Consider the following 24,760-nt stretch of genomic DNA (forward strand, 5'->3'; position numbering starts at 1 on the left):
CCCCCCCCCCCTACATGATATGCCATGGACTCCTATACCCCCCCCCCCCCCTACATGATACGCCATGGACTCCTATACCCCCCCCCTTACATGATATGCCATGGACTCCTATACCCCCCCTACATGATATGCCATGGACTCCTATACCCCCCCTACATGATATGCCATGGACTCCTATACCCCCCTACATGATATGCCATGGACTCCTATACCCCCCCCCTACATGATATGCCATGGACTCCTATACCCCCCCCCCTACATGATATGCCATGGACTCCTATACCCCCCCTACATGATATGCCATGGACTCCTATACCCCCCCCAACATGATATGCCATGGACTCCTATACCCCCCTACATGATATGCCATGGACTCCTATACCCCCCCCTACATGATATGCCATGGACTCCTACACCCCCCCCTACATGATATGCCATGGACTCCTATACCCCCCCTACATGATATGCCATGGACTCCTATACCCCCCCTACATGATATGCCATGGACTCCTATACCCCCCCCCCTACATGATATGCCATGGACTCCTATACCCCCCCCCTACATGATATGCCATGGACTCCTATACCCCCCCTACATGATATGCCATGGACTCCTATACCCCCCCCTACATGATATGCCATGGACTCCTATACCCCCCCTACATGATATGCCATGGACTCCTATACCCCCCCTACATGATATGCCATGGACTCCTATACCCCCCTACATGATATGCCATGGTTCTCCATACGTCCTAGCCCTGTTTTCTAATCTCTTTGCTAATACTGATGTCTATTTAGTCCTGCCAATAAAGCTTAAAATCTTCCATATGTCATATGTGTCTGCTAGGTGGCAGTTTTACTTGCAGGTCTCCTTCGCCTCAGTTCACACTCCAGGAAGAGACCATCCATAGTTGTAGTTTATGGACAATACTGAAACAGCCTAGTGTTTTACTACTCTTAAGATACAGAAGGCACACTCATGCATGGGCATCTCTCTACCTGATCTTTTCTGGGGTGCTACACAGAGGTTAGAAGATTTCAACATAAGGGGTCCAAAAGATGGCTGCACAGAGCTCCAATAGTACTTACCTGCCCCATGCTACACACCACTCCCTTCTGACATGGATAATACATGAGGAGATGCAGGCCAGAATGCCTCTGACTAGATGGTTCGGGGCCACAGGCTGTGTACCCCTGCTATAGAGTATACGTCTGATGCGGAGCTGGGCGATTAATTGAATTACTTCACCCGTTCAGTGGTCCTTGATTCAGTTTTGTATATGAAATGTTAAATTCGATTTTATGTATTAAAATGATGGGTGTAAGCGCCGTAGTACACAAAGTAGAATACTTCGCCCCCAAGAAGTGTAAGGATGCTGAGTGTGCAGAACTACCGATTGGGCACTTCTGGCTGTAGGCGGACGCCAGTATCCAATAGTGAAGCAATTGCTTTCTCCCACCCCTTGACCACCAAAGTAGGAGGCAATCTCTTCACTGCCGCGCAGCTCTGCTATGGAGATTATTTGATTATAACCGTTCCATCTAAAAGCACCTTAACCTGTCTCCAAACAGGCTGCTGCAGCCAATGACAGAGCTCAGCAATCATGGCCAAGCTCTGTCATTGGCTGCAGCGGCACAGTATTATGACTCATGTATTGTATACGATCATATACTGTAAAGTGAACACCCTAAAATAATTAATGGAGGAATTTCTATTTTTTCCTTCTCTAAAAAAAAATCAAATTTAATAAAAGTTGGACAACGTATGACATGTATCCCAAATTGGTGCCATTAAAAAGTACAACTCGTCCCACAATAAAGAAGTCCTCGTTTGGAACTGTCCATAAGTTAAAAAATAAATAAAAATTGAGATTTAAGTTTTTGGCAAAATCTCCCAGTCCTAATCTGATGGAGGGATAAGTGCAGTTTAACATTACAGAATTGAATGGGGTGGTGGTCACACATGCGCACTATGGCTCCTTTCGGTGTCTATGACAGGGGCGTCAAACTCATTTTCAGCGAGGCCCACATCAGCTTTTGGTTGCCTCCAAGGGGCCATTTGTAATTGTAAGACGGTATAGTAAGGGCTTGTTCACACTAGTGTGTTTGCGCAGTGTTATACGCAGTGAGTAGAACCCATTGATTTCAATGGGTTTATTCACATGAGCGTATATTTCACGCAATGTATGATTACGGAAAAAAGTACGTGGCATAACCCATTTTGGTGTGTATTATGCACTGCAATAGGCCATTGCAGTGAAAAGGCAGGTGGACATATGCAGTAAACCAGTGTATCCACTGCATATTTGTGCACCATTTCAATGGGCCTGTCTTTTTTTTGTGTGTGCACAAATACGCAGTATATTTGGGCACCCAAAACATACCAGAGCATCCGAAATGTGCTTACGCCGTGTCAACGAGCCCTAATAGTGACCCCAGTAGCAACAGCGTCCCCATAGTGTCTGCAGTAGTAACAATGACCCCCATAGTGGCTTCAGTAGTAATAGCGACCTCCCCATTGGCCTCGGGCTGGGAGGCACTACAGGCATTACACTAGCCTAGCCTGCAGGCCCGGGTGGCAGCAGTGCAGTCTGACCGCTGACCTCTCCCCTCGACATCTGCGCTCTGTATAGGTTGGCGCTTACAAAAGTTGGTAGAGGTCAGCGCTCCGTCTGCACTGCAGGCTGGGTGAGTGTGAATGCTGCACAGCCGATGGGCCTTGTGTTAGACAGTTGATAGTCAAATGCCGTACTCTGCTGTCAGCTCCATAGAGAGTGAATGGAGAGATAGTACACGTGTGACCACCGCTCAATTCATACAGAGGATTTGGGACTCCCAGCGATTATATATTTTATCACCTATGCTGTGGATTGGTGATGAATGTTATTTATGGGCTGACCCACTAAATCATAAAGTTTATCAAACTTCTGTTTTTGAACACTCAACTCAGGATTTTCTGCAAATAAACTGTATATATGTAACAATCATTGTGAATCCGTTACATGGAAAACAAAACTGAAAACAATCCATAGCTGGCCGGATACCGCTGTCAGTCACAGACGCACTATTTGTGCTCCGTACCGTATGTTTCACAATGCACTGTGCTTTAGGTACACATCTCGTTTCCACCAGTATTACTTTCCGTGGCATTATGAAGACACACCACCCGTATTTATATTGACTTCCTTGTAGAACTTCTAGTTAGCATTGTGCGTATAGGTGGGGCTAAACTTCGACGACCCTTCGAAGATCTACTAAGAAATCGGAAAATAGATGGAAGAGCAAAGAAAGGTGCAAGTTCATGATTTTCAGTTCCAACAGACACCTTGGTGCAGTCCAGCTTTCTTATTGACCCTACAGGTCTGTCTAAAGGTTTGGCATTTAATACCCAACTTCTGCAGTGTGAGCGTATCCAAGTCTGTATTTCTGGGTCCGCTCTTGCCTGATGCGGAGTGTGATGTCTTGAGTCGATGAATGCCACAGCACTCACTTTGCTCATGACTTCTTCTCTTTTCTTACAGAGCAAATCAATAAACACGAAGCCACCATAGCCATGTGCGATAAACCACACGTTCTTGGCAGCGCTCCTTGAAATAAAGTGGTCCCAGACGTAGCTGGTGTGCTCCTCCGGAGAGCTGCAGCATCTTTTAGGGAGGACAAGCTCGGGTTTAAGTGAATCGCGCGCATCGCTGGTTTCTAGAGAGCCAGCGTCATCTTCGTTTTTGACCAGAGCTTCTTCTTTAATCTCTACAAAATTGTCATTGGGGTTCAGGACAATTACTGCGCTGTTGTCCCGTAAGGCAGTCTTAATATATGGGATCTGGCTTCCTCGGTCTAGAGAGTGATGGACAATCACTTTCTGGCTCCACTGGCCGGCTCTGATCACCCCGCTATCTTGAAGCAAAACAAACAAGTTTGTCTGCTTGCTCAATGCTTCCTTACTCATGAAGAAGAAGGACTTCGGTTCTTCATCGCTGGCATCAATAGGAATGTGGATTCTTTCAAGCTTGCATTCTTTCTCAAGCAGTTCATATACATGAAGTATAACCAGAGATCCAAGAGTTTTGTAACGTTTGTGATTTCTTTCAAGTTCATTTTTGTAGTAATTGTAGAAAAATGGTTCCTCGGTAACCAAATGCCTCAACTCTCCACGCTGATTGAAAGAGTACTGCAAGTCCTCCATACAATGTGGAACTTCAAGAGATGATATGAATCTCATCAGTCCTTCCATTGTATCTAAGGAAAAAAAGAAAATAATTGACATACCTTAAAGAGGTTTTATTATTAAAGGGGATTGTCCACCTCCACACTATCGATGACCTATCCGCAGGATACGTCATCGATAGTGGTTCACCACTCGGGACGCCAGTTAATTAAATGTCCCCCCTGAATCCAGTGGTAAGGCTGGCTTCCACAGGCGTATTTGTACGTGCAAAATTTAAGTAAAACGCAGAGATTAGAACCCATTGATTTCGATGGGTTCGTTCACATGCATGTATTTGCCTGCTGAGGTGGCATAGCACCAAAATAAAAGCAGTCGCACAAAAAATTTGTGCACCAAAGGTCCCCATAAAAGTCAAAGGGAGAAAGGGGTGCACAAATGGGCGCACAATACACAAGGAGATACGTGAAACACTGCTTAATTCTGCTGGAAAAAGGACATAACTAATTAGGCACTTTAAGTCTCTCTTTGCTGCGTGCAAATAAGCATGCCTTGTGGGTGCAAAAAGTACAGTAAAATGTTGATGCCGCATGCAAAAAAGCATCATTCATTGTGCAGATACACAGCGCTCAGACGCTTGTAAATATGCATACGCTTGTGTGAAGCCAGCCTAACAGTGACTGCTGTAATATGTACAGAGCAATCTGCTTCCTGCTACATACATACTAACAGACACCAGGGGAATAGATGGACCGCCATGAACAACGGACCCTTGCTGATCAACTATTAATGACCTTATTCTGAGGACTATTCAGCAATAATGTAGAGATGGAAAACTCCTTTAAAACAGATTTGTCTCCCATCCTATGCACAGGGGGTGATTGCTGGGGTTCTGAAGGCTGGGACCAACAGCTAATCTAAGATGGGCATACATCAAATGCCCCATGTGAATGAAGTGATGGGGTCCATGCTCAACTTCTGCTCCATTCACTTCTAGGGAATGGAGGCAGGTGAGCTCCCTACCCCCTATAGAAGTGGCGGTCGAACATGCGGCCTCAATGAAGAAGACCTCTTATTCAGCTACTAACTGTTGCTAGGGAAATCTACCATCAGCTAGCTGCATAGCTGAATACAAAGCTCTATTCTTCACTGCCTGCGCCGTTATCTCCAGTGCAGCACAACAGCTTCCATACTGTATTTTATTATATACATACTGTATTTCTCCCATAATGCTATAGACAGCTTCTCCTCTTCACGCCTGACCCCATGTCCTATTACAGTGTCTTAGTGACTGGATCAGGGGGTGTGGAATAGGAGAAGCTAACTGTAGCACAGGACAAGTTTTTCTTTCCCAGCGCCGGAGGCAGGAGCAGCAGCGCTAACTGAGCGATATAAAACCCTGGGGGAAATATATATAGAAATGTTTAATATATATGGCAGCCATCATTTATTAATAAACTACATGCAAGCTTCTGCGCTGGAGATGACGGTCCAGGCATCATGAAGACGGGAGCCTGTACTCCGCCATGCAGCTTGCTGAAGATGGGTTTCCCTCGCAGCACTTCTGGCTGAAGGAGGATTTCTACTAAAATGTACAGAAAAACCTGATTAAAGCCTCATGCACACAGGTGGATTTGCACTGTGGAAACTTGAGCGGTGACCTTCCACAGCATGCTATGGAAAAGTGATTCATCATGCACACAAGCGGAAACCAATTGCGGTTTTCGCTTGCGAAGGAAAAATCGCAGCATGCTCCATTTTTGCGCAGATGGCTTCCACTGAAGTCAATGGAAATCGTCTGATCCGTGGCCCTTCCACAATTGACATCGCCTAGCGATGACGTAGGAACAGCAGTTTAAAAAAAAAATTTCTACCGCACATGTCCGATGGCGAGCCGTGCGGACCATCCGCAGTAAAGATGAAGAAAAAGAATAGCAGGTACATGCAGACACCACTGCTGCCAGGGCCGCTGCAGGATACCGAAAACCGCTTACACCTGTGTGAATGAGCCCTCAGGGTATGTTCACACATAGCGGAAATGCTGGGGGAAAATCCATCAAAACCGCGTCAGAATTGGCATCATCAGTGTGCACTGTGACCAGGAATCAGCAGCTACAACCTTCCCCTCCCCTCACAATAGTTTGTGCCGTCAGCGCACCGCCACCTGTCAAGTAGTGTGGGTGTGGCATCACCTGCGCTTCCTAGAGGTTGACGGGTGTGCTGACAGCCCGTATTTTGCGAGGTGAGGGGGAGCGCTGTGGCTGCGGACATGCAGCTGACTCCTAGTCAAAATGCACACTGATAGCGGTACTGATGCGCAAATGCTGCAGATTTTGCCACGGAATTTTAGGCCGCCTGCAGACGGGTGGGTCGGATCCAGCGGTGAGTATTCTCGCCGCGGGACCCGACCCGAGCGCCTGCAGAGACGAGCGCGTACTCATTCGCGCCCGGCGGCCCCGACTCTTTCATGTGCCAGCTGCCGGCGCATGCGCAGACCGGAGCCAGCGACCAGGTGAGTGATGTTTCTGTGCGGGGCTCGGAAATGCCACGGTTTGTTTGCCAAACCACGGTCGTCTGCATAGGATCGCGTTTGTTATCGCAATCCTATGCAGGCTTTGAGCGGCGGAAATCCTGCCGTGGGATTTCCGTCCGTGTGCAGGCGGCCTTAAAGGGGTTGTCTCGAGGAAGCAGTGAAATATTTTTTTTGCCCAGTCCCCTTATTAAGCATACATTACTAAGCCCCCCTGTAAATGACTTTTCTAGCTGGTTTGTACTTACAGTTCCAGCGTTTCAGCAACTTATAAAAAGTTTCCCCAAGATGGCCGCCGGCTCTTTTCCCGTCGCTTGCTGTAGCCCGACGTGCGCGCTCCCGAGACGCTACCAGCTGTGTCTCCCTGACAACCAGACGCCCCGCAGCCGCCGACCGGACCCCGGGATTGAACGCGGCCGACCAGTCACCCACCGCCAGGCAGCAGGTAACTGGCGCTAGCCCCCGGCTCCCCCCGGCTTCCCCGCGCTAGCCCCGACTCCCCAGCGGTAGGCTCCGGGGACACAGCGGCAGTCAGTCACGCGTCACCCCCGTCAGTCCGTCACCCATCACTTACCTGGGTGGCTGGGCTGGGCTTCTCGGCTGGGCAGCTCCAGTTTCTGCACCTTCCTCTAACAGAGGATGGTAGCAGAATGGCCGCTCCAGCGCGCTCCCGAGAAAGATACAGCTCGTCTGCGCATGCGCAGAAGAGCTGTAGCGGCGAGCACACTGAAGCAGCTCGTGCTCAGAGCAGAAGACCGGACTGCGCAAGCGCGTCTAAAAAAGCAAGCCGCCAGCGAAATTAGACGGCACCATGGAGACGAGGACGCCAGCAACGGAGCAGGAAAGTGAATAACTTCTGTATGGCTCATATTTAATGCACGATGTACATTACAAAGTGCATTAATATGGCCATACAGAAGTACTTAACACCACTTGATTTCGCGAGACAACCCCTTTAAGCTGCGGTAAATCGGCAGCACTTCTGCTGTGTTTGACCGCACCCTCAGAATGCTTCTGTCACACATTTGTGTGCTTCTTCTTAGGATTGTGGGGAAAAAAAAAAAAAAAACGCCATTAGCTACATGTTTTTTTAAACGCACTCATTTGGGTGTTTTCTCTCCTCTTACAAGTATATGCAATTCTTTTTACCTAGAGAAGACTGTGGGAAAACACCTGGGGGTGGGGGTGGGGGGTTCACACGAACAGATTTTTATTGCGCAAACAGTGATCGCGTTCCGTGGTAAAACACGTGCATTGAAAGGCATTTTTATTTGATTTTTCGCTCACACTCGCAGGTATAAATTGTGTATTCTGTGAGCGAAAAAAAAATCGCAGCATGCTCTATTTTAGCGCAGATTGGCGCAAGCAGCCCCCATTGACGCCAATGGATGCTAGCATCCCATTATTCATATGAATGGCGGAGATGCTCACAACTCAAAGGAAATGGAGGGGAGAGAGAGATTATTCTTCCGTGTGTGCATAGCGTTCATCCGCTCGCATCCACAATCTTCTGTGATCATTCGCAATTGCTTTCTGCAAATGATCGCATGTCCTCCACTGCGGAAATCTGCCCCGTTCGTGTGAGCCCGGCCTGAAAGTTACACCATACCAGAATGTGCTGCAGGTTGTTGGAAAAAATAACGTACTACACACTCAAAAAATGGACCAAATGAGGAACACCCCCCCCCCAATACCGGACCGTTAGTAGTGCACTCCATGAAGGCTGACCGGCAGATGCGGGGGGGGGGGTTGGCAAACTAAACCATAAAAAAAGAAAAAGAAAACTGCAAAAAATACATTGCAAAAATCACAGTAATTATGCAAAAAAAGGTGGCTGGACGTGCCTTATGGCGGTTTACTGTTAGGACCCCCACCCATGGTTATAAGGAAGGGGCAAACATTATTAAATGCAACAATGCCACCTCCTGCCTAAGGTATAACATGGCAGCCCTGGCATGTGGGTGGTACAATTTGGCTAATAAAAAAAAGCTGACAAAACCAATGCACCTTATCACCTTCTATGTAAGCAGGAGCCCCAGTGGTAGGCATGATGGCAGGTTTAATTAATAAGTCATCAATGCCTGAATGCCCATGATATGCATGCTGAGGTATATATATATAATCTTTTTTATTATATATATATATATATATATATATATATACACATATATTACAACTATATTACAGCACTACTGTTTGTGCCCCTTAGATTACTGCAGGGAAGCAGCTGTAGATACGTGTATGTATATTACACCCAGGAGGCAGCTGCCAGCTGTCCCTGCCGCCATGCACCACCACCACTGCACTGCACTGTACAACTCACTTCTCCTGCAGCCACAACTACAGTCACGTGATACGTGCGCCAGTCAGACCTCTAGGTTAATTGCGTATCTTCTTACGTCACTTCCGTAAATCCGGCCGCCTAGGATTGGCCAGAGCCTCGGTGGAGGGGCGGGGCTGGCCGCGCTGGTGGGCGCTGTACGTCGTCACTGGATGCCTGGAAGTCGCTGCTAGTTCGTGACGTCACTTTCTGTTTACCTGCCCGGAATTGCTGTGACGTGATGCGTGGTGAGCGGGACGGCTGGCGGGGAGGGGGGGATGTGTCAGGTGTGTGAGGCGCAGGACTCCCTTGTGACAGTGCTTGTCTGGCATGGCTTTTACCACTTGTGGGGTAGCGCTGCTGTGGGCACAGGGGGTAGGCTCTGGCTGGTAGCATTGTGTGCAGCACATAGCACTCGGAGTCGCCAAGTGGAGTTGAGTCTGCATTTTCCCGCAGGTCTTGCAGGGCGCACACGGTGGAACATCATTGCGTGTAAAGAAGGCAGCGTGTATTATGCGCGGTACAGCCCTGTTGTTCTCTACGGGCGCGTAATAAACGCTGTATATGTGCAATTACACTACGGATGTGCGGCATTTATACGCAATATCGCTAAGCAACAGCGAGAATTTTTGAGAGAAAAATGAAACCAGTCGGACTGCGCCTGAGAGCGTGAGAGCCACTGACGGGCGGTCAGACGTCGCTGCCGTACGCCGGCACACAGCAGTAAAGCATTCGGTTTTAGCGCCGGCCGCAGGGGATCAGGATGCTGTTTGGATACAGTGTTGATCACTTTGTTTACTCTTTCTGATGCTTTGAAAACAGGGAACCAAACGGAAACATTTAATTCCATTTTTATTAACTTTTTTTTTTGCTCCTGAAACGGGACATAGATGCGGAAATGCTTAATGAGCCGAGCAGCAGTGTGGGCGGGCCTCGGGGCGCTCTCACGCGACCGTACTGTAAGGCCTCCTGTCCACGGGCGATATGTCACTGCGTTATCCACGCCGTGGGGAACGCAGTGAACGCTTTCCATAAACTTACTATGAAAAGTGCAGCCCTGGCGTCCACGAGCGGAGAATCGTAGCGATTCTCCGCTTGCAGGATTCAAATCGCGGAATGCTGCGACTTGCGGTGATTCTCCCCGGTGAGCCTATCAGTCAGGCTCACCACAGTGAACCGTCAGTGCTCCCTGCTGCTCCCCCGTGGCGGAATATCACTAGCGATATTCCGCCTCAGCCGTGGACAGGCAGCTTAAGTGCATATTACCCACACTAGTTAAGCATATTATCAGCATGGGTAATAAGCACTTGGGCTGCCTGCAGCATGTGCCACTCACACATATGGCATAAGATAAATCGCAGCATGTTCTATCTGGCCCGTATTACACAGGTATACATGCCAAGACAGTTCATGGGATTGGCGGCCTACAGCAAGCACACAATGTGCACTGCATACTTTTTGCGTGCCGTGTGGTTGTACCTCGCGGGCGGCATGCAGAAAACTACAGCCATCTAAGCTCGGCATTAGGCCAGTCTCACACAGGCATTAGTAAAGACGCTACATTTTTAATTGCGGCGTTCCATGACGTTTTTAATGCACCCCGTTGTTGCAATGGGTGATGCAGTAGTTAAAAAATGCTGAAACACGCAATAGCTTTTCAGTGGCGGAAGATAAAATACAGTCATCAAACTCAAGATAAACTTTGCTCCATGTGTAGTGACCCGCGTGCAGGACCCCTCGTGGCTTCTGGACTGAGACGAGACGTGTCAACAGGAATTCTCAGTCATCACATGCAATCAAATTGGACTCGGTTTGACACAGATTTCGCTGTAGAGTCAGCACGGATTCCGTGGCGAACGCGATAAGTGAACGTAGCTGTAAGGTACTTTCACACATGGCGGAACTGGTGCAGATCCGGTAAGATCGCAGGATGCCATGCGGTTGCCACGGCAGCCGGGGACCTTCTAAAAGGCTGAATGCCTGTCCGATCGCTATACAGTATGATGTAAGGCTATGACATGACATCACACTTACAGACAGGCTTGTTCATATCCAGGAAGGTCCATAACTCGAACATTCACAAGTAGGGGCTTATTGTACTTGTATGTTGAGTAGCGGTATCTTGGATGTTTGACTTGTAGAACTTCAGTAATGTCTATCAAAGCTACGCTTGGGTAGTGCAATATAAGTAACGTTATATTACGTTTATTTCAGTGGCTGAGTAACCATGATGGACAAACAGAAGAAGGAGTCCACGCCATTAAGCCCGCCAGCTGCTAGAACTAATGTGGTATGTATTGTGCAGATCTGTATGACCTCCGGTCTTCCGCTGGTACAATGATGCCATCGGTTTGTGAACACTTCCATTGCAGATTTCATCTACTAGGGTTTTGCAAACTAATGTTCCAGATGGATGTAGTGGCAGCAAGAGTTTAAACCGATCTATGAGATACTATGCTGCTCTGTGTCATAGGAGTAGTAACAGGCCACGGGACTATCGGACCAAACGGCGCAAAAATATTGTGCTGTTTGCTAATGGGAGCCACATCGGACAGATAGTTGGAGTCATTCCTTTTGGATATGAACTGATTTGTGGACTTGTGGATATATTTTGTGTAACAGTTTCCTTTTTGGATACATTGTATTTGAATATGTTGTGCATACATTCCACCGACAGCACTTAGTCCCATTACAGCCTATGAAGCTAATCACAACCTTTCACATGGATACTGAATAGGAGATACAAAGTGTCCATGGAGATCAGACAGCACATGGGCGCTTGTACATGTGCCATCCAATGAGAACCACAGGCACAACTTGCATGTGAATCTGGACTGTCTTCTCTTACTGAGCAGCAGCCTGAATGTACATTGGGTCACTGGTTAAGCAGTCTGTACACTGGTTCATTACACTTACATTAAATGGGTTTTGTCATTAACAAGAAAAAAAAATTCTATACTCCCCTATTCCTCCACAGGTTGTCTTCTCACGGCATCTTCTCCTACCTGAGCTTCTCCAGTGCCCCAGGTCAGCTCCCCTCCAGCCGGCCAGCTTGTTATGAGTTGTGCATTCCTCACATTCTCCTTCCTGCACATCCCTGTGATGTAGCATTCACTGGCTAGGAAGGAATGCTGATCTATTGCAGAGACAGCAGGCATGAGCAGTCTTTGAAGAAGATCGGCACTCCCCCTGCTGGCCTGTGAGCTGTGACGTAACGTACATTGCCGGGCAGGAAGGAGACTGCCTGTGAATGTACATAACCTCACAGGAAGGAGAGGAATCGGCCAGCTGGAAGTGAAACTGCGGCATTTCAAACTAAGACATATTCTATTATAATAAAGGGACCCTTCCGGTATTCCATATAGCCTGCGGTTAGGGCGACATAAATTCCCGGACAGGTTCCTCTTAAGTTTGTTATTTTAGCAAATTGTTTTATTTCTTTTAGTTTAAAATCCCAAAGAAAAAAGCTGAAGACTGGTGCGAAGAAGTCCAAGCAAGTTCACCGCTAACCAGACTCAGCAATCTAGAACACAGAAATGTCACTGTTCGGAAGGTAAAGCTTAAACTTCTTAAACAACTTGTGCTTATGTCATAGCCAATGTGATAACTAGCAAAACTGCCATTTACTTTATTTACCTAAAATCACATTTTTCTGCTGAAAAATATTTAAAAAAAAAAAAGTGCTGGCCTTTAGTGGTCACGCTGCCTCCTAGCCTGCTGTCTATTGCCTGTTCTCAAATGAGTAAGAGGAGATTTTAGGATGGCAGAGCAGGGGGAGGAGGAGGGGTGAGTCATCCCGCCCACTGAACTGTATAGAGAGCAGGAGGGAGAGAGAGACTCTTAAAGGGGTATTCCAGGAATTCTGTGAAATGTAGTTTCAAGCTTCATTTCAGGTATGCTATCTTTTCGCCTTAGAAGAGCACCTAGAAGGTGAGCGAGCAGACTTATAAAGCCATTCATGCTCCTCTAGGTAATATGCAAATAAGTAGAAGAAGGAGATTAGCGCTCCAATGTGAGGTGGAGAAAATGGCAGGGTAAAGAAAAATAAACGGAAATCCAATTGGACTCACCCCAGACGTACCGGACCCTGTGTAAGGTCACGGTGCGTCTAATGATCCTGGCAGGCAGTAATATCCACGGTCAGAGCTATGATGTCATCAAGGGGTCCTGATCGCTGGTCTAAATGACATCCCAATGGGGGAGAGCATCGCAGGGTGACTCTAGGTAGAATATATACCAGAGGCAGCAAAGGCAATAGACAACAATTTAGAAAAAACCCCCGTGCTCCAGTGATCGGATAGGCGAAATGAGAAGGCAGAAGGAACTTACTTAGCAGGGGTGTCAGTGCAAATGACACCCCTGAAAATCCAGGTCAGCTCGTAGAAATAAGGCTTGTCCAGGTTATGACGTTTATAAAGGTTCTTTATTCACAGGGTGCAACGCGTTTCGGCTGAAACATCAGCCTTTATCAAGCATACAGGGTGGTAAAACATGGTTACATTTATAGTGAACATGACTGAATGAGTGGAGGCAGCGTCTGCTAGTTACCGCCCCTTTTGGGTCACGTGTGTGGTCACGTGGCTCGGGGGGGTGGAGGATGATATAGGATGGTGAAAAAAAGGTGAAAAAAAGGAAATGACTGATGGCTAAATAGATCCCCTGGAGAAATGACAGAGGAACGCTGTATGAGAAGGGCTCTAGGAGGAGCAGGGGAGTCACTGCAAGAGAACGTTGGGTATCACATGACTGCTGGGGGGGGCGGGTGTTGGGCTGGAGAGTGACACAGCAGGGGCACATGACTAGTCATGTGCTCCGCAGGTCCTGTAGACACATATCAAGTAAACTGTGTCCGGACGTGGTAACGGCAGGGCTTCAGTGTGTGACTACGTCAGAGCTGGAGGAATGCAGGAGCTGTCAGCTGGTAGGCTTAGACAGCGCATTATGCAGTCTGTATGCACAGAGGATCTGACTTGTCTGGGAAAGGTGGATTAGGTGAGTAACATATGATGATGAGTTTAGACTATGCTTGGTTAAAAAATGTATGGGTTAGGCAGGAAAGCACTAATAGATAGGAGGTGTATTGTAGTGACAAACATGTTCTAGGATGACGGAGGGAGGGGGGGAGGGGCAGAGGGTGAGCCCATACATTATCACATTTTATAATAAAGTTCTAGAAGACTTCAGACGCCTTACGAAAAATACTGAAAAAGACCACAACGAAACGAAGAAAGAGGGGAACCTCAACAGAAAACAGTGGAATCTCATTAAAAAACTAACCAAGAACGATAATTTAGTAATCAAACAAGCAGATAAGGGGGGGGGAATTGTATTAATGAATATAGAATACTACCAAGAAGAATCCAACAGAATCCTGAACGATAAAGAACAATACAAAACACTAACAGAAGACCCTACCCCCACCCTCTGTAAAAACCTGCATTTTTTGATTGAAGAGGCTTATGCCAATCAATGCATAACTAAGGACGAAAAACATTTTCTATCTCCTTCTCACCCAGATGTGGCCTATTTTTATATCTTACCGAAGATCCATAAGAGCCTAGAAAAACCACCAGGAAGACCGATTATTGCGGGTATAGGCTCCCTTACCAGCAACCTCTCAGAGTATGTTGATCGACAATTGCAGAGATTTGTGGTTCAACTACCAGCATATCTAAAGGACACCTCTCACTTACTACAACTACTAGAAAACTTTACATGGAAGACCACTTATACCCTGATAACTTTAGATGTCTGCTCCCTGTATTCCAGTATCCCACATTCTCTAGGTGTCCAAGCCATCGCATCATTCCTAAAAAATGACACTCTATTACTACCCAAACAAAAACAATTCATATTAGACAGTTTAGAATTTATCCTTCATAACAACTATTTTAAATACAATAATCATTTCTTTCTGCAAGTAAAGGGGACCGCCATGGGTACAAAATGTGCGCCCTGTTATGCAAACCTCTTCATGGGGGCCTTTGAGCAGCAGATCAAAGACCCTCGAATGGTCCTTTACAAACGCTTCATTGATGATATCTTTATCATCTGGAATGGCAACATCGAAGAAGCCAAACAATTTCTACACACATTAAACACGAACACCTGTGGCCTAGAATTTACTGGGACCTTCAGCCCGACGGAAATCACTTTTTTGGATCTTGATATATATATCAAAGAAGGAAACCTACATACAAAGACCCATTTTAAACAAGTGGACGCAAATAGCTTTCTGGACTTTAGGAGTTGCCACGCAAAACAGTGGAAGACAAATGTACCATTTAGCCAGTTTAAGAGGATACGTAGAAATTGCTCAACCATGGAGACATTTGATGAACAATCCAAAATTTTATATAAAAGATTTGAGGAGAAAAAATACCCCAGAACTCTCCTAGATCATTCCCTTAATAGAGCCAAATTGGAAGAACGATCCCTCTCGACCAAAAAGGGGACACCTACACATTCGACCAATCCCCCCGACCTTTGTTTTATAACAAGGTATAACTCTAAACAAAAAGACCTTAGAGAGATCCTTAAAAAACACTGGAAAATTTTAAAGAGCGACCCTTTTATCATGGATACCCTAGCCACTAACCCTAACCTAATTTTCAAACGGAATAAAACACTGGGTAATATTCTAGCTCCATCATGTCCAAGAAACAAGAATAGAAATAGAAATGCAAACACCAATCCCACACTTTTTTCCACCATAAAAGGGACCTATAAGTGTGGAGCCTCAGGATGCAAATGCTGTATGAACATCTGCCACAGGAGAAAACACGTGGATGTGGGGCAACCGAACAACCCCTTTGAAATAAAACAGTATCTAAATTGTGCCTCTGAGCACCTGATTTATCTGATTGAGTGCCCATGCCCGAACAAATACATTGGCCGGACAATCAACTCATTACGCACACGCATCAACCACCATCGACACAATATTAATAAAAATTTTCTCAAACATAGTTTATCGAAACATTTCTTTTTACACCACAATTCTGATTCTTCTTTATTGAAAGTCACCCCTATTGAGCAAATCCCCAAGGGTGAGTTCTCTAGACTAAAAGCCAAAGAGATGTTTTATATATATCATTTTAACACGTTACATCCTCATGGCCTAAATGAGGTCCTTGAAAAAATCTAAGAGTAAAAGAATCTGAGGAGAAGAAAAATTTGAGAACAAATCTAATAACAACCAACCATCTAATTATCTATATAAGTTTGGTGTAACACTCCAGCTATATGTACCCACTATGTTCATGCTACCACTAGGATGTATATTATTTATAGTAATTGCATGCTTTAGTATCATCTTTAGTCTTTTATGCAACAATACTACTATTTTTTATGCAAATTTCTATGGATTCATTGCTTGATGCATTGTAGTTTTTATATCTTATTTGTTTTATGTATAACAACTCTTAAATTATCTATATGTATTTACATACATTTTTAATATCTATACTTATAAGCATTTATATTTTTATTAGTCCTTAATATGCTATTTTATATATATTTCTTTATTTCTATTAAGCATTTTTTGTTATTTATTACATTTTTTGCAGCATGGCTCACCCTCTGCCCCTCCCCCCCTCCCTCCGTCATCCTAGAACATGTTTGTCACTACAATACACCTCCTATCTATTAGTGCTTTCCTGCCTAACCCATACATTTTTTAACCAAGCATAGTCTAAACTCATCATCATATGTTACTCACCTAATCCACCTTTCCCAGACAAGTCAGATCCTCTGTGCATACAGACTGCATAATGCGCTGTCTAAGCCTACCAGCTGACAGCTCCTGCATTCCTCCAGCTCTGACGTAGTCACACACTGAAGCCCTGCCGTTACCACGTCCGGACACAGTTTACTTGATATGTGTCTACAGGACCTGCGGAGCACATGACTAGTCATGTGCCCCTGCTGTGTCACTCTCCAGCCCAACACCCGCCCCCCCCAGCAGTCATGTGATACCCAACGTTCTCTTGCAGTGACTCCCCTGCTCCTCCTAGAGCCCTTCTCATACAGCGTTCCTCTGTCATTTCTCCAGGGGATCTATTTAGCCATCAGTCATTTCCTTTTTTTCACCTTTTTTTCACCATCCTATATCATCCTCCACCCCCCCGAGCCACGTGACCACACACGTGACCCAAAAGGGGCGGTAACTAGCAGACGCTGCCTCCACTCATTCAGTCATGTTCACTATAAATGTAACCATGTTTTACCACCCTGTATGCTTGATAAAGGCTGATGTTTCAGCCGAAACGCGTTGCACCCTGTGAATAAAGAACCTTTATAAACGTCATAACCTGGACAAGCCTTATTTCTACGAGCTGACCTGGATTTTCAGGGGTGTCATTTGCACTGACACCCCTGCTAAGTAAGTTCCTTCTGCCTTCTCATTTCGCCTATCCGATCACTGGAGCACGGGGGTTTTTTCTAAATTGTTGTTAATATGCAAATAAGAGAGATGGAAGAATACCCTGCAGAGGGGAAAACGCAGGGTACAAGTCATATAATGGCCAGACAAACACGGAAGCTTATTCTAAAAAGTCAAGCGCTCTTTTTGAGAGGTGAAGAACATTCATTTATCTTTTTACCAAATGAATGTTAACATTTTACATGAGTAGCTGTAAGGCTGGGTTCACACGAGGCGTATTCCCGCCGGAAATCCCGCGGTTTGGGCGCAGCAAAAACCGCAAGATTTCCGCTGGGAGAAGCGCCGCGGAAAAACCCACGGCGGCTTTGAAGCGGCCCAGCCGCTCGCTTTTCTGTTGCGGCCGTGACGGAAGTAAACAATAAATAGACATGCTGCATCTTTTGAAACCGCGGCTGTGGCGGCCGAAGCCGCGGTTTCAGCCGGACTTACCGCAGCGGATTGGCCGTCCCGTGTGGACGAGATTTCTGAGAAATCTCGTCCACATGGCTGGCTAATCCCGAGATTAGCGGCCACGGGCGGATTTGCTGCGGCAAAACCGCGGCAAATCCGCCCTGTGTTAACCCAGGCTAAGGCCTCCTGCCCACTGCCGGGTCAGATTCCGTCTGCGAAATATCGCAATGGAATCAGACCCGGCGCCTCCCAGAGACCCAATACTGACCTCTCTGGTTCTGCGGCCAGAGTCTCAGCCGACATGCATATGCAGTGCGGGGCATGACACACTAGGTTATGATGCAGATTCCCGCAATACTTCCGCTGTGCTCACAGCGCAGAGTATCGTACGACAGATGGCTTCCATTGCAGTACATAGAAGCTGTGTGTGCGATTTTTCGCGATGAATAGAACATGCTGTGATTCTCCCCCGCGAGTAGAAAATCACAGTTGATTTCCGATTGTGGGCAGGGGAGAATCTGTTAAGATGGCATGTTTATGGACGGCTATTGCTGCGGAATTCGCGACAGGTGTCTGACCGCGAATCCCGCAGTGATAATTATTAGAGATGAGCTAGCATACTCAGTAAGGACAGATACTCGAGCGAGCATCATCCTTACCGAGTACCTGCCTGCTCACCCGCAAAGATTCGGGTGCCGTTGGGGGGCGGGGAGCAGCAGGGGAGAGCGGGGAAGAACGGGAGGGAGATCTCTCTCTCTCCCCCCGCTCCCTGCTGCTCACTCCTGCAACACAGCGCTCACCCCCGCCGGCACCCGAATCTTTGCCGGCGAGCAGGCAGGTACTTGGTAAGGACGATAGTCGCTCGAGTATCTCTTCTTACCGAGTACACTCACTCATCTCTAATAATTATCCATCCGTGAGCATTCACTAGGAAATTCTGGCCCGCACAGATTCTCCATGCAGAATCCCGCAGCGGGACCCTCCTTTCCCGGGGACATGAGGCCAGGAAATAGATTTTTCTTACCTGTCCGGTCGCTGCGAGTTCCTGTCCGTCGCAGCCGGATCTTCTTTCTCTCTGCCTAGTGGATGTGCTCAGCACGCTGGCAGTGTGCCGCGCGCATGCGCTGTGCACTCTTTTTTTTTTTTTTTTTTTTTTTCCTTTTGAACTTCTGCTCTCCCGCACCGGAGAGCAGAAATTCAGCTGCGGGTGTACCGCGGGACAGAACGGCTTCCATAGGCTTCTATGGAAGCCTGCGGGAGCCGTCCGTGCGGGAGACCCACAGAAAATGGAGCATGCTGCGTTTTCTTTCACGTGCGGGAGAAAACGCAAATCCATTAAAATGCCATCCGTGGGTGCAAATTACAATTTAATTGCCCGCGGATGGCTAATGGATCCCTATGGGCAAAATTGAATGCGGATTCCGCAGCGGGAATCCGCAATTCGATTTTGCCAGTGGACATGAGGCCTTAGACTGGTTCTTCAGGAGTCAAATCTTTGTGTCTTGCTAAATGGTATAGCTTTATTGATAAAAGGCCATCTCATGCCAAATCAGTAGTGAGCTGGGGGAAGCTTTTATTTGAGACAAGCTGTTATGATGTAAAAAACCTTTAATAATGCAGTGTGTCCCTATCAACTAGGGCATCTTAATTGGCAAGCTCTGTCTCATTGCCAGATGGCATTAAAACGAGAAGGAAAATATGTGCTTTTTCTTATTCGACCTGGTTTTACTGGTTTGACTTGTAATAACAAAGTACCAAAGGATTGTTTTCTTATAGGCTACATTCACACGATGTAATTTTTTAGCAGTTTTCATATCTGTTATTCTTACCTTTTTGGATTAAAAATCAAACTACTAATGACGACCTGTGCGTGCGTGAGTGAGTGGGTTTGTGAGTGACTTGCATGGTCCGCTTCTGATCACCTGACAGTGATGTCATCAAGGATCCTTAATCCCCAGTGAGGGAGTTACATGCTCCGCCCCTAATCACATGACTGCTGTCCGGCTAGGTGTTGGTTAGTATTCCGCAGCAACTGAGGCCGCAGGAGGTTTGTAGTCCGCCCGTTATCTGCACAAGGATGCAGTACCTGTGATGATGACACTGTCATGTGATCAGGGGTGGAGTATGTAAGTCAATCACTCTTGATGAGCGTCACCGTCATGTGATCAGTGGCGGAGCATGACTGTGACGTCATCACAGGTCCTTCATCTCCAGTGGTGTGCTGCTTCCTTATCCCTGTTGTATGGGATGAACAATGTATGTAGCAGTGCTGCGTGTATGATGTGCACCACCAGAAACACTGGTACTATAATTTCCTAATAATTACTAGTGTAATACTATTGACCTCAAGGCTCTAATGATAAGGGGCCACTGATAACATCTGTACCGGATTGGAATAATGTTTTGTGGCTTGGAATTAGGTTTTCTCCTCTTGACTCTTGTGTGTTAAGGCATATTTTTGTCTTTCAGAGACCATTTTCCTCATCTTATGAATCATATAATGTCCCACGAAATAAGGAGACCCGCGCACATTACACATCACCTGCTTCTCACAGGTTTCCAAGGTAAATTTGCTTCTAATTTTCTTAGTAAATTCCAAGGTTTAAACAGTAACAGCCTGGTTGTGTTTTGGGCTTTAGGGATGTCACCATTTGACACAAGCATGCACTGGCTTTACTTGTGCATCCTACTCTACAAAATATTCTTCATACACTGTAGGATGATTTTTTTCTTTCTAAAGGGTGAAATGGGACACATCTAGTATTTAATTCACACTGATGCAGCTTTTCTGCTTTTGTTTGTTATACGTGTGGCAAATTCACATATGTCTGTGTACTATTTTTATGAATTTAGCTACTGATGGACATTACACTCCAATGAGTGTATTTTATACTGCCAATAGGCTGCATGTCCACAACCGCGACTCAATATCACTAGCAATATGCCGCTGCGGGGAAGAAGGGGGAGCTCAAAAAGGTCTACGCGATGAGCCTACGTTAATGCTAGGCAAACCGCGGCATGCCACAGTTTTAATCACGCAAGCGGAAAATCGCCATGATAATTTTCGGCTCATTTGCGGTAGGCTGCGCTTTCCATAGTTATCCTATGGAAAGCGTGTCATGCGAGCTCCGCATGTGATTTATCGCCGCAGATATCGCTATGACACCTCGCCTGTGGACAGCCAGCCTTAGTTGCAGAAATCTAGGCTAATATATCCTATAACCTAAGTAGTCAATGCCTAAAAATTCCCTGCTAGAGCATTAAGGTCATGGTTGTTTTCACACAAAAAAAAAAAAAAATCTGAAGTGGGTATAATTGGCTCCTAAAGTCTGCTGTACTTGCAGATAACATTCTTCTTTGGAATGACTGTATTCCTGCTGGATCCACTTCTGGCTTAGGCCTCATGTCCACTTGCACGGATTCCACTGCTGAATCCCGCCGTGGAATCCAGCCGTGCCCGCGGCCATGGAGAGGAAAAGACATTTTCTTACCTGTCCAGGGTCTCCCCCTGTGCCGGCCAGATCTTCTTTCTTCAACACGGTGGATGCCTCCAGACGCTACAGCGATATGCCGGACACATGCACAGTGCAATTTAAAATTTTTTAAAAATCTCCTGCTGTTCCGCGGCACGTCCACAGTGACATCTGTGGCTATGCCGCGGATCGGACGGATTCTGTTGACTTCTATGGAAGCCATCCTTTGGGATCCGCAGAAAAATGGAGCATGCTGCGATTTATTCCCACACATGCGTTCCGCACGCCAGGAAAAAAAATCAAATCCGCATTCTTTAAATTGCCTTGCAGATGCCCTGCATCCCTATGGGTGGCTAGAGGTGCGGGTCTCCTGCGCGGATTTTATAATTTAAAATCCGCCCGTCGGCATTGGGCCTTAGGCTCACAAAACTGCTACACTCTAAGTTATTGATCAGCGGTCTGGTTCCAACTTCAGCTTACTAGAAAAGTGTAGTACTATTGTAGGGGGGCAGTTTCAGCTCGCTACTCTCCTGCCATCACTAGCACCCTTCCTCTACACTCACCCCAGATAGTCTCCCCACCTCTGAACGTGTTTGTTTAGTAGGTCCTTACTCCAGAGGCTTTATTTCTTATAAATTCGCATTATTATGGCTACTGAATACCTCTATGATTAAAGACAGCTGGAGGAGAACTACCTCCTGAACTTTGGGGCAGGGTTTGCCAAGAGCTCCCTCTTTAAAGAGAACTAGTATGATATCCGTATGGTCTTATATAACACCCGTCTGTTACACAGATTTAACCATGTGTTCTCTGAGTCCTGGTGGCAAGGCTTACCCCACAGAGGAATCCTCCAGCATCCTTGTTTGGGGACTGCCACTTTATCCACTCCGTTTTGGATATCATTATACACTTTACTACAGTAAATTTTCTTTACAGATATCTCAGTGGACGCCTTAATTTACATTCAAAAGTCTCTCTGAAAACTTTTAGCATAGATGTACGTCATTGGTGGCCAAGAGGGTTGAAGTAGACCAACAATTCTGCCGTGACTTGTGCATGACCACAAGTTGTCATGTAGCCTGGATCTTAATCTGCACTAGTGATCTTTCTGGGACGTAACATTTATCTCAACCTTTTTCTCTAGTGTGTTTGGTTACCTCGTCATCTCTTGCAATGCTGTTAGCAAGTTTTATACTCCAGCATAAATATACTGTGCATTCAAGAAGGCAGATATACTAATTATAATCCTAGTGTTATGGAATAAGTTGGCGCTATACAAATAAAGATTTATTATTATTAATAATCCTGGCTAAGGCTATGTTCACGCAGTGGATTACACTATGGAATCCATGCTAATTCTACAGCAAAGTCTGCATCGAAAAGTGTCTAATTCATATAAATGTGCGGATTGAAAATTCCTGTTGTGGAAAAAAAAGGTGATCTATCACTTCTTACTGCAGATTCCATGACTGGTATTCTGCATGCGGTTTAGCCCCATTGAATTAAGGCCAACACTCAGACAATCCACGACTGCACTCATGCAATGCAAATTTGGACTGAAAACCAGTCCATTTCCGCTGCAGATCTCCATTAATGCCCGTGAACAAAGCCTAACAGGTAAACAGTTGCCATAAATGAATAGAAATACTTCCATTCTCTCAATTGGATCGAGTAAGATGCCTCTCAAATCCAGGTTCAGGAGCAAGCAAGACATGACGTGTTAGTAAGGCTGTGAGAATAACATTGATACTGAATGTTTTGGTCCTGCTTTCCCAATGGTTTGGCTATACAATTATGGTTTATTTATGGTGACGATGACAAGTCTTCCACCAGCACCCCGGTTTATTCCCCGGTGGTGTGCTGGGCTAATATGTTCTTGCAGAGTAGTTAGGCAGTGGCTCATGCTGGATGATATAGTTGCTGTATCTTTAGACACTTCTCTCTAATCTTGTAGAACTTAATGATTTACCCAGTGAGGGCAGTTTTGGTGCATGGAGTCACAATTAAGCCATGTGCCTTTCTTGCAAAGTCACGACCTTTTTCAGTTAAGCCAGCCCCCTTCCATGAGTGAGGCACAGTACATTAATCCTTTTGGGACATTTACTTCATAAATGGGTCTAAAACATTATACAGTAAATTAAAACTCCCTCCATGGGCTAACATGCCGCAGCAGGACTTCGTACAGTAGGCTGTGCTTGAAACAAGCGTGATGACACGCCGGCCTTCCAGTATTGAGGATTTTTAGTACTGCTGTATTGTGAATGGGAAGTACTTGACATAAACGCAATCTTTAAAAACAAGTGTTCATTCATGCGTTCTAAACTGCGTTCTACATTATACTGCAAAAATGCACCAAAATGTGACACATTTTCCCATACATTCTAGGCACAGTCCTAGTAAATCTACCCCTTAGTTTTATTTTTGTAACACACTCTCAAACATTAAAAGGCCTGTCTAGCACCAGGTTCTCCATAAGACTTGGTCTATGTATCAAGTGAGTTCTTCTCTGCTGGACGGAAATAAAACGCTCTCTATTCTTACGGTTGCCTAGTTTGTGCACACTCCTACGGTTCATGCAACCCTCTGCCGATGGCTGTGAGTATAGACAGAGGATGAATCTGGAATTCAGGACCTGAGGGGCCTAGCAGTGACCTGAACAAAGCTCATCTGGACTTCTACTACATGACCTACTTCTTCCATAGACTGTAAGATGTAGCCAAGTCCATCAGTTGGCATCTTTTTCACTGTAGCTGCTGACCATGAATTACAGACAAGAAAGCAGTGTAACAGTCATCTGCTATTGGAATATTCCACATTATATTGCATTTTTATTGCCGGATTGTCAGACTTTGTGGAACATCTAATTTAAAGGGAACTTTCTGAATGTTTTATAGTATCTAAACCCATATTTTTAGAGGTCATACTCTTTGATACTCTGCTCCTGAAGAAAGTTTGGGTGTGAATTTTGCACATATTCGATGGCACCATTATTGAAAATCTGCACATCAAGCTTTTTGATATATTGGAAGATGCACCTGGTTTGGCAATGGATAAATGTGCCTCCTTCTGAATTGTACCTATAACATGGGAACCTGCACTCCTAGAACCTGGGGAAGCTGTAAACCAATGACCCTTTCAGTATTGGAACTGTTCCGTGCAACATATGTATGACAATCCTGTTAGGGGTTTCAGCCGTATACTTACTGATATAAGAGGGGACATATAAACACCACATTTCAAACATGCAGACAGCCAAACTGCTATATGGAGGCGCAACCGCACAGGTAAAGGTACTGATGAAAAGCCGCTCGCACACCTTTCTTATACTGAGGGGGCGGCTGCTTAGTACTATACTTGCAGAAAAAAAGCATATACCTGCGCTCTTGTTTCAGTATATCAGTAAGTATATGGCCGCTTTTTTTTGTCTTTTTATAATTTC

At 45.9% G+C, this 24,760-nt stretch overlaps 2 protein-coding genes across 4 annotated transcripts in view; one reads left to right on the top strand and one right to left on the bottom strand.

Annotated features, from left to right (window-relative positions):
- Positions 1–1,905: 1,905 nt before the first annotated feature.
- LOC136578267 (putative protein ARB2BP) lies at positions 1,906–9,051 on the bottom strand. Its single transcript, XM_066578172.1, has 2 exons — positions 9,019–9,051; positions 1,906–4,239 (listed from the first exon to the last, which is right to left on the bottom strand). The coding sequence occupies exon 2, from the start codon at positions 4,232–4,234 to the stop codon at positions 3,176–3,178; it is 1,059 nt and encodes a 352-aa protein (XP_066434269.1). The 5' UTR covers positions 4,235–4,239; positions 9,019–9,051; the 3' UTR covers positions 1,906–3,175.
- An 82-nt stretch (positions 9,052–9,133) lies between these two features.
- Positions 9,134–24,760, top strand: part of SENP7 (SUMO specific peptidase 7) — a 63,274-nt gene continuing 47,647 nt past the window's right edge. For 2 of the 3 annotated variants that reach the window (XM_066578185.1, XM_066578204.1), the window contains exons 1-4: positions 9,134–9,263; positions 11,230–11,305; positions 12,461–12,568; positions 20,318–20,412. In XM_066578185.1, coding sequence (XP_066434282.1) covers positions 11,243–11,305; positions 12,461–12,568; positions 20,318–20,412 — 266 coding nt within the window. In that variant the 5' untranslated portion in view covers positions 9,134–9,263; positions 11,230–11,242. Of the gene's footprint in view, positions 9,264–10,813; positions 10,898–11,229; positions 11,306–12,460; positions 12,569–20,317; positions 20,413–24,760 lie in introns of those variants that run through there. The other variant, XM_066578195.1, reaches the window with a different exon arrangement.

Source organism: Eleutherodactylus coqui, chromosome 1 (genome assembly GCF_035609145.1).
Source record: "Eleutherodactylus coqui strain aEleCoq1 chromosome 1, aEleCoq1.hap1, whole genome shotgun sequence".
Classification (NCBI taxonomy): domain Eukaryota; kingdom Metazoa; phylum Chordata; class Amphibia; order Anura; family Eleutherodactylidae; genus Eleutherodactylus; species Eleutherodactylus coqui.

What these genes read in the sequence shown, in the direction of transcription:
- LOC136578267 (XM_066578172.1), bottom strand. Translation starts at nt 4,234, where the DNA reads ATGGAAGGACTGATGAGATTCATATCATCTCTTGAAGTTCCACATTGT.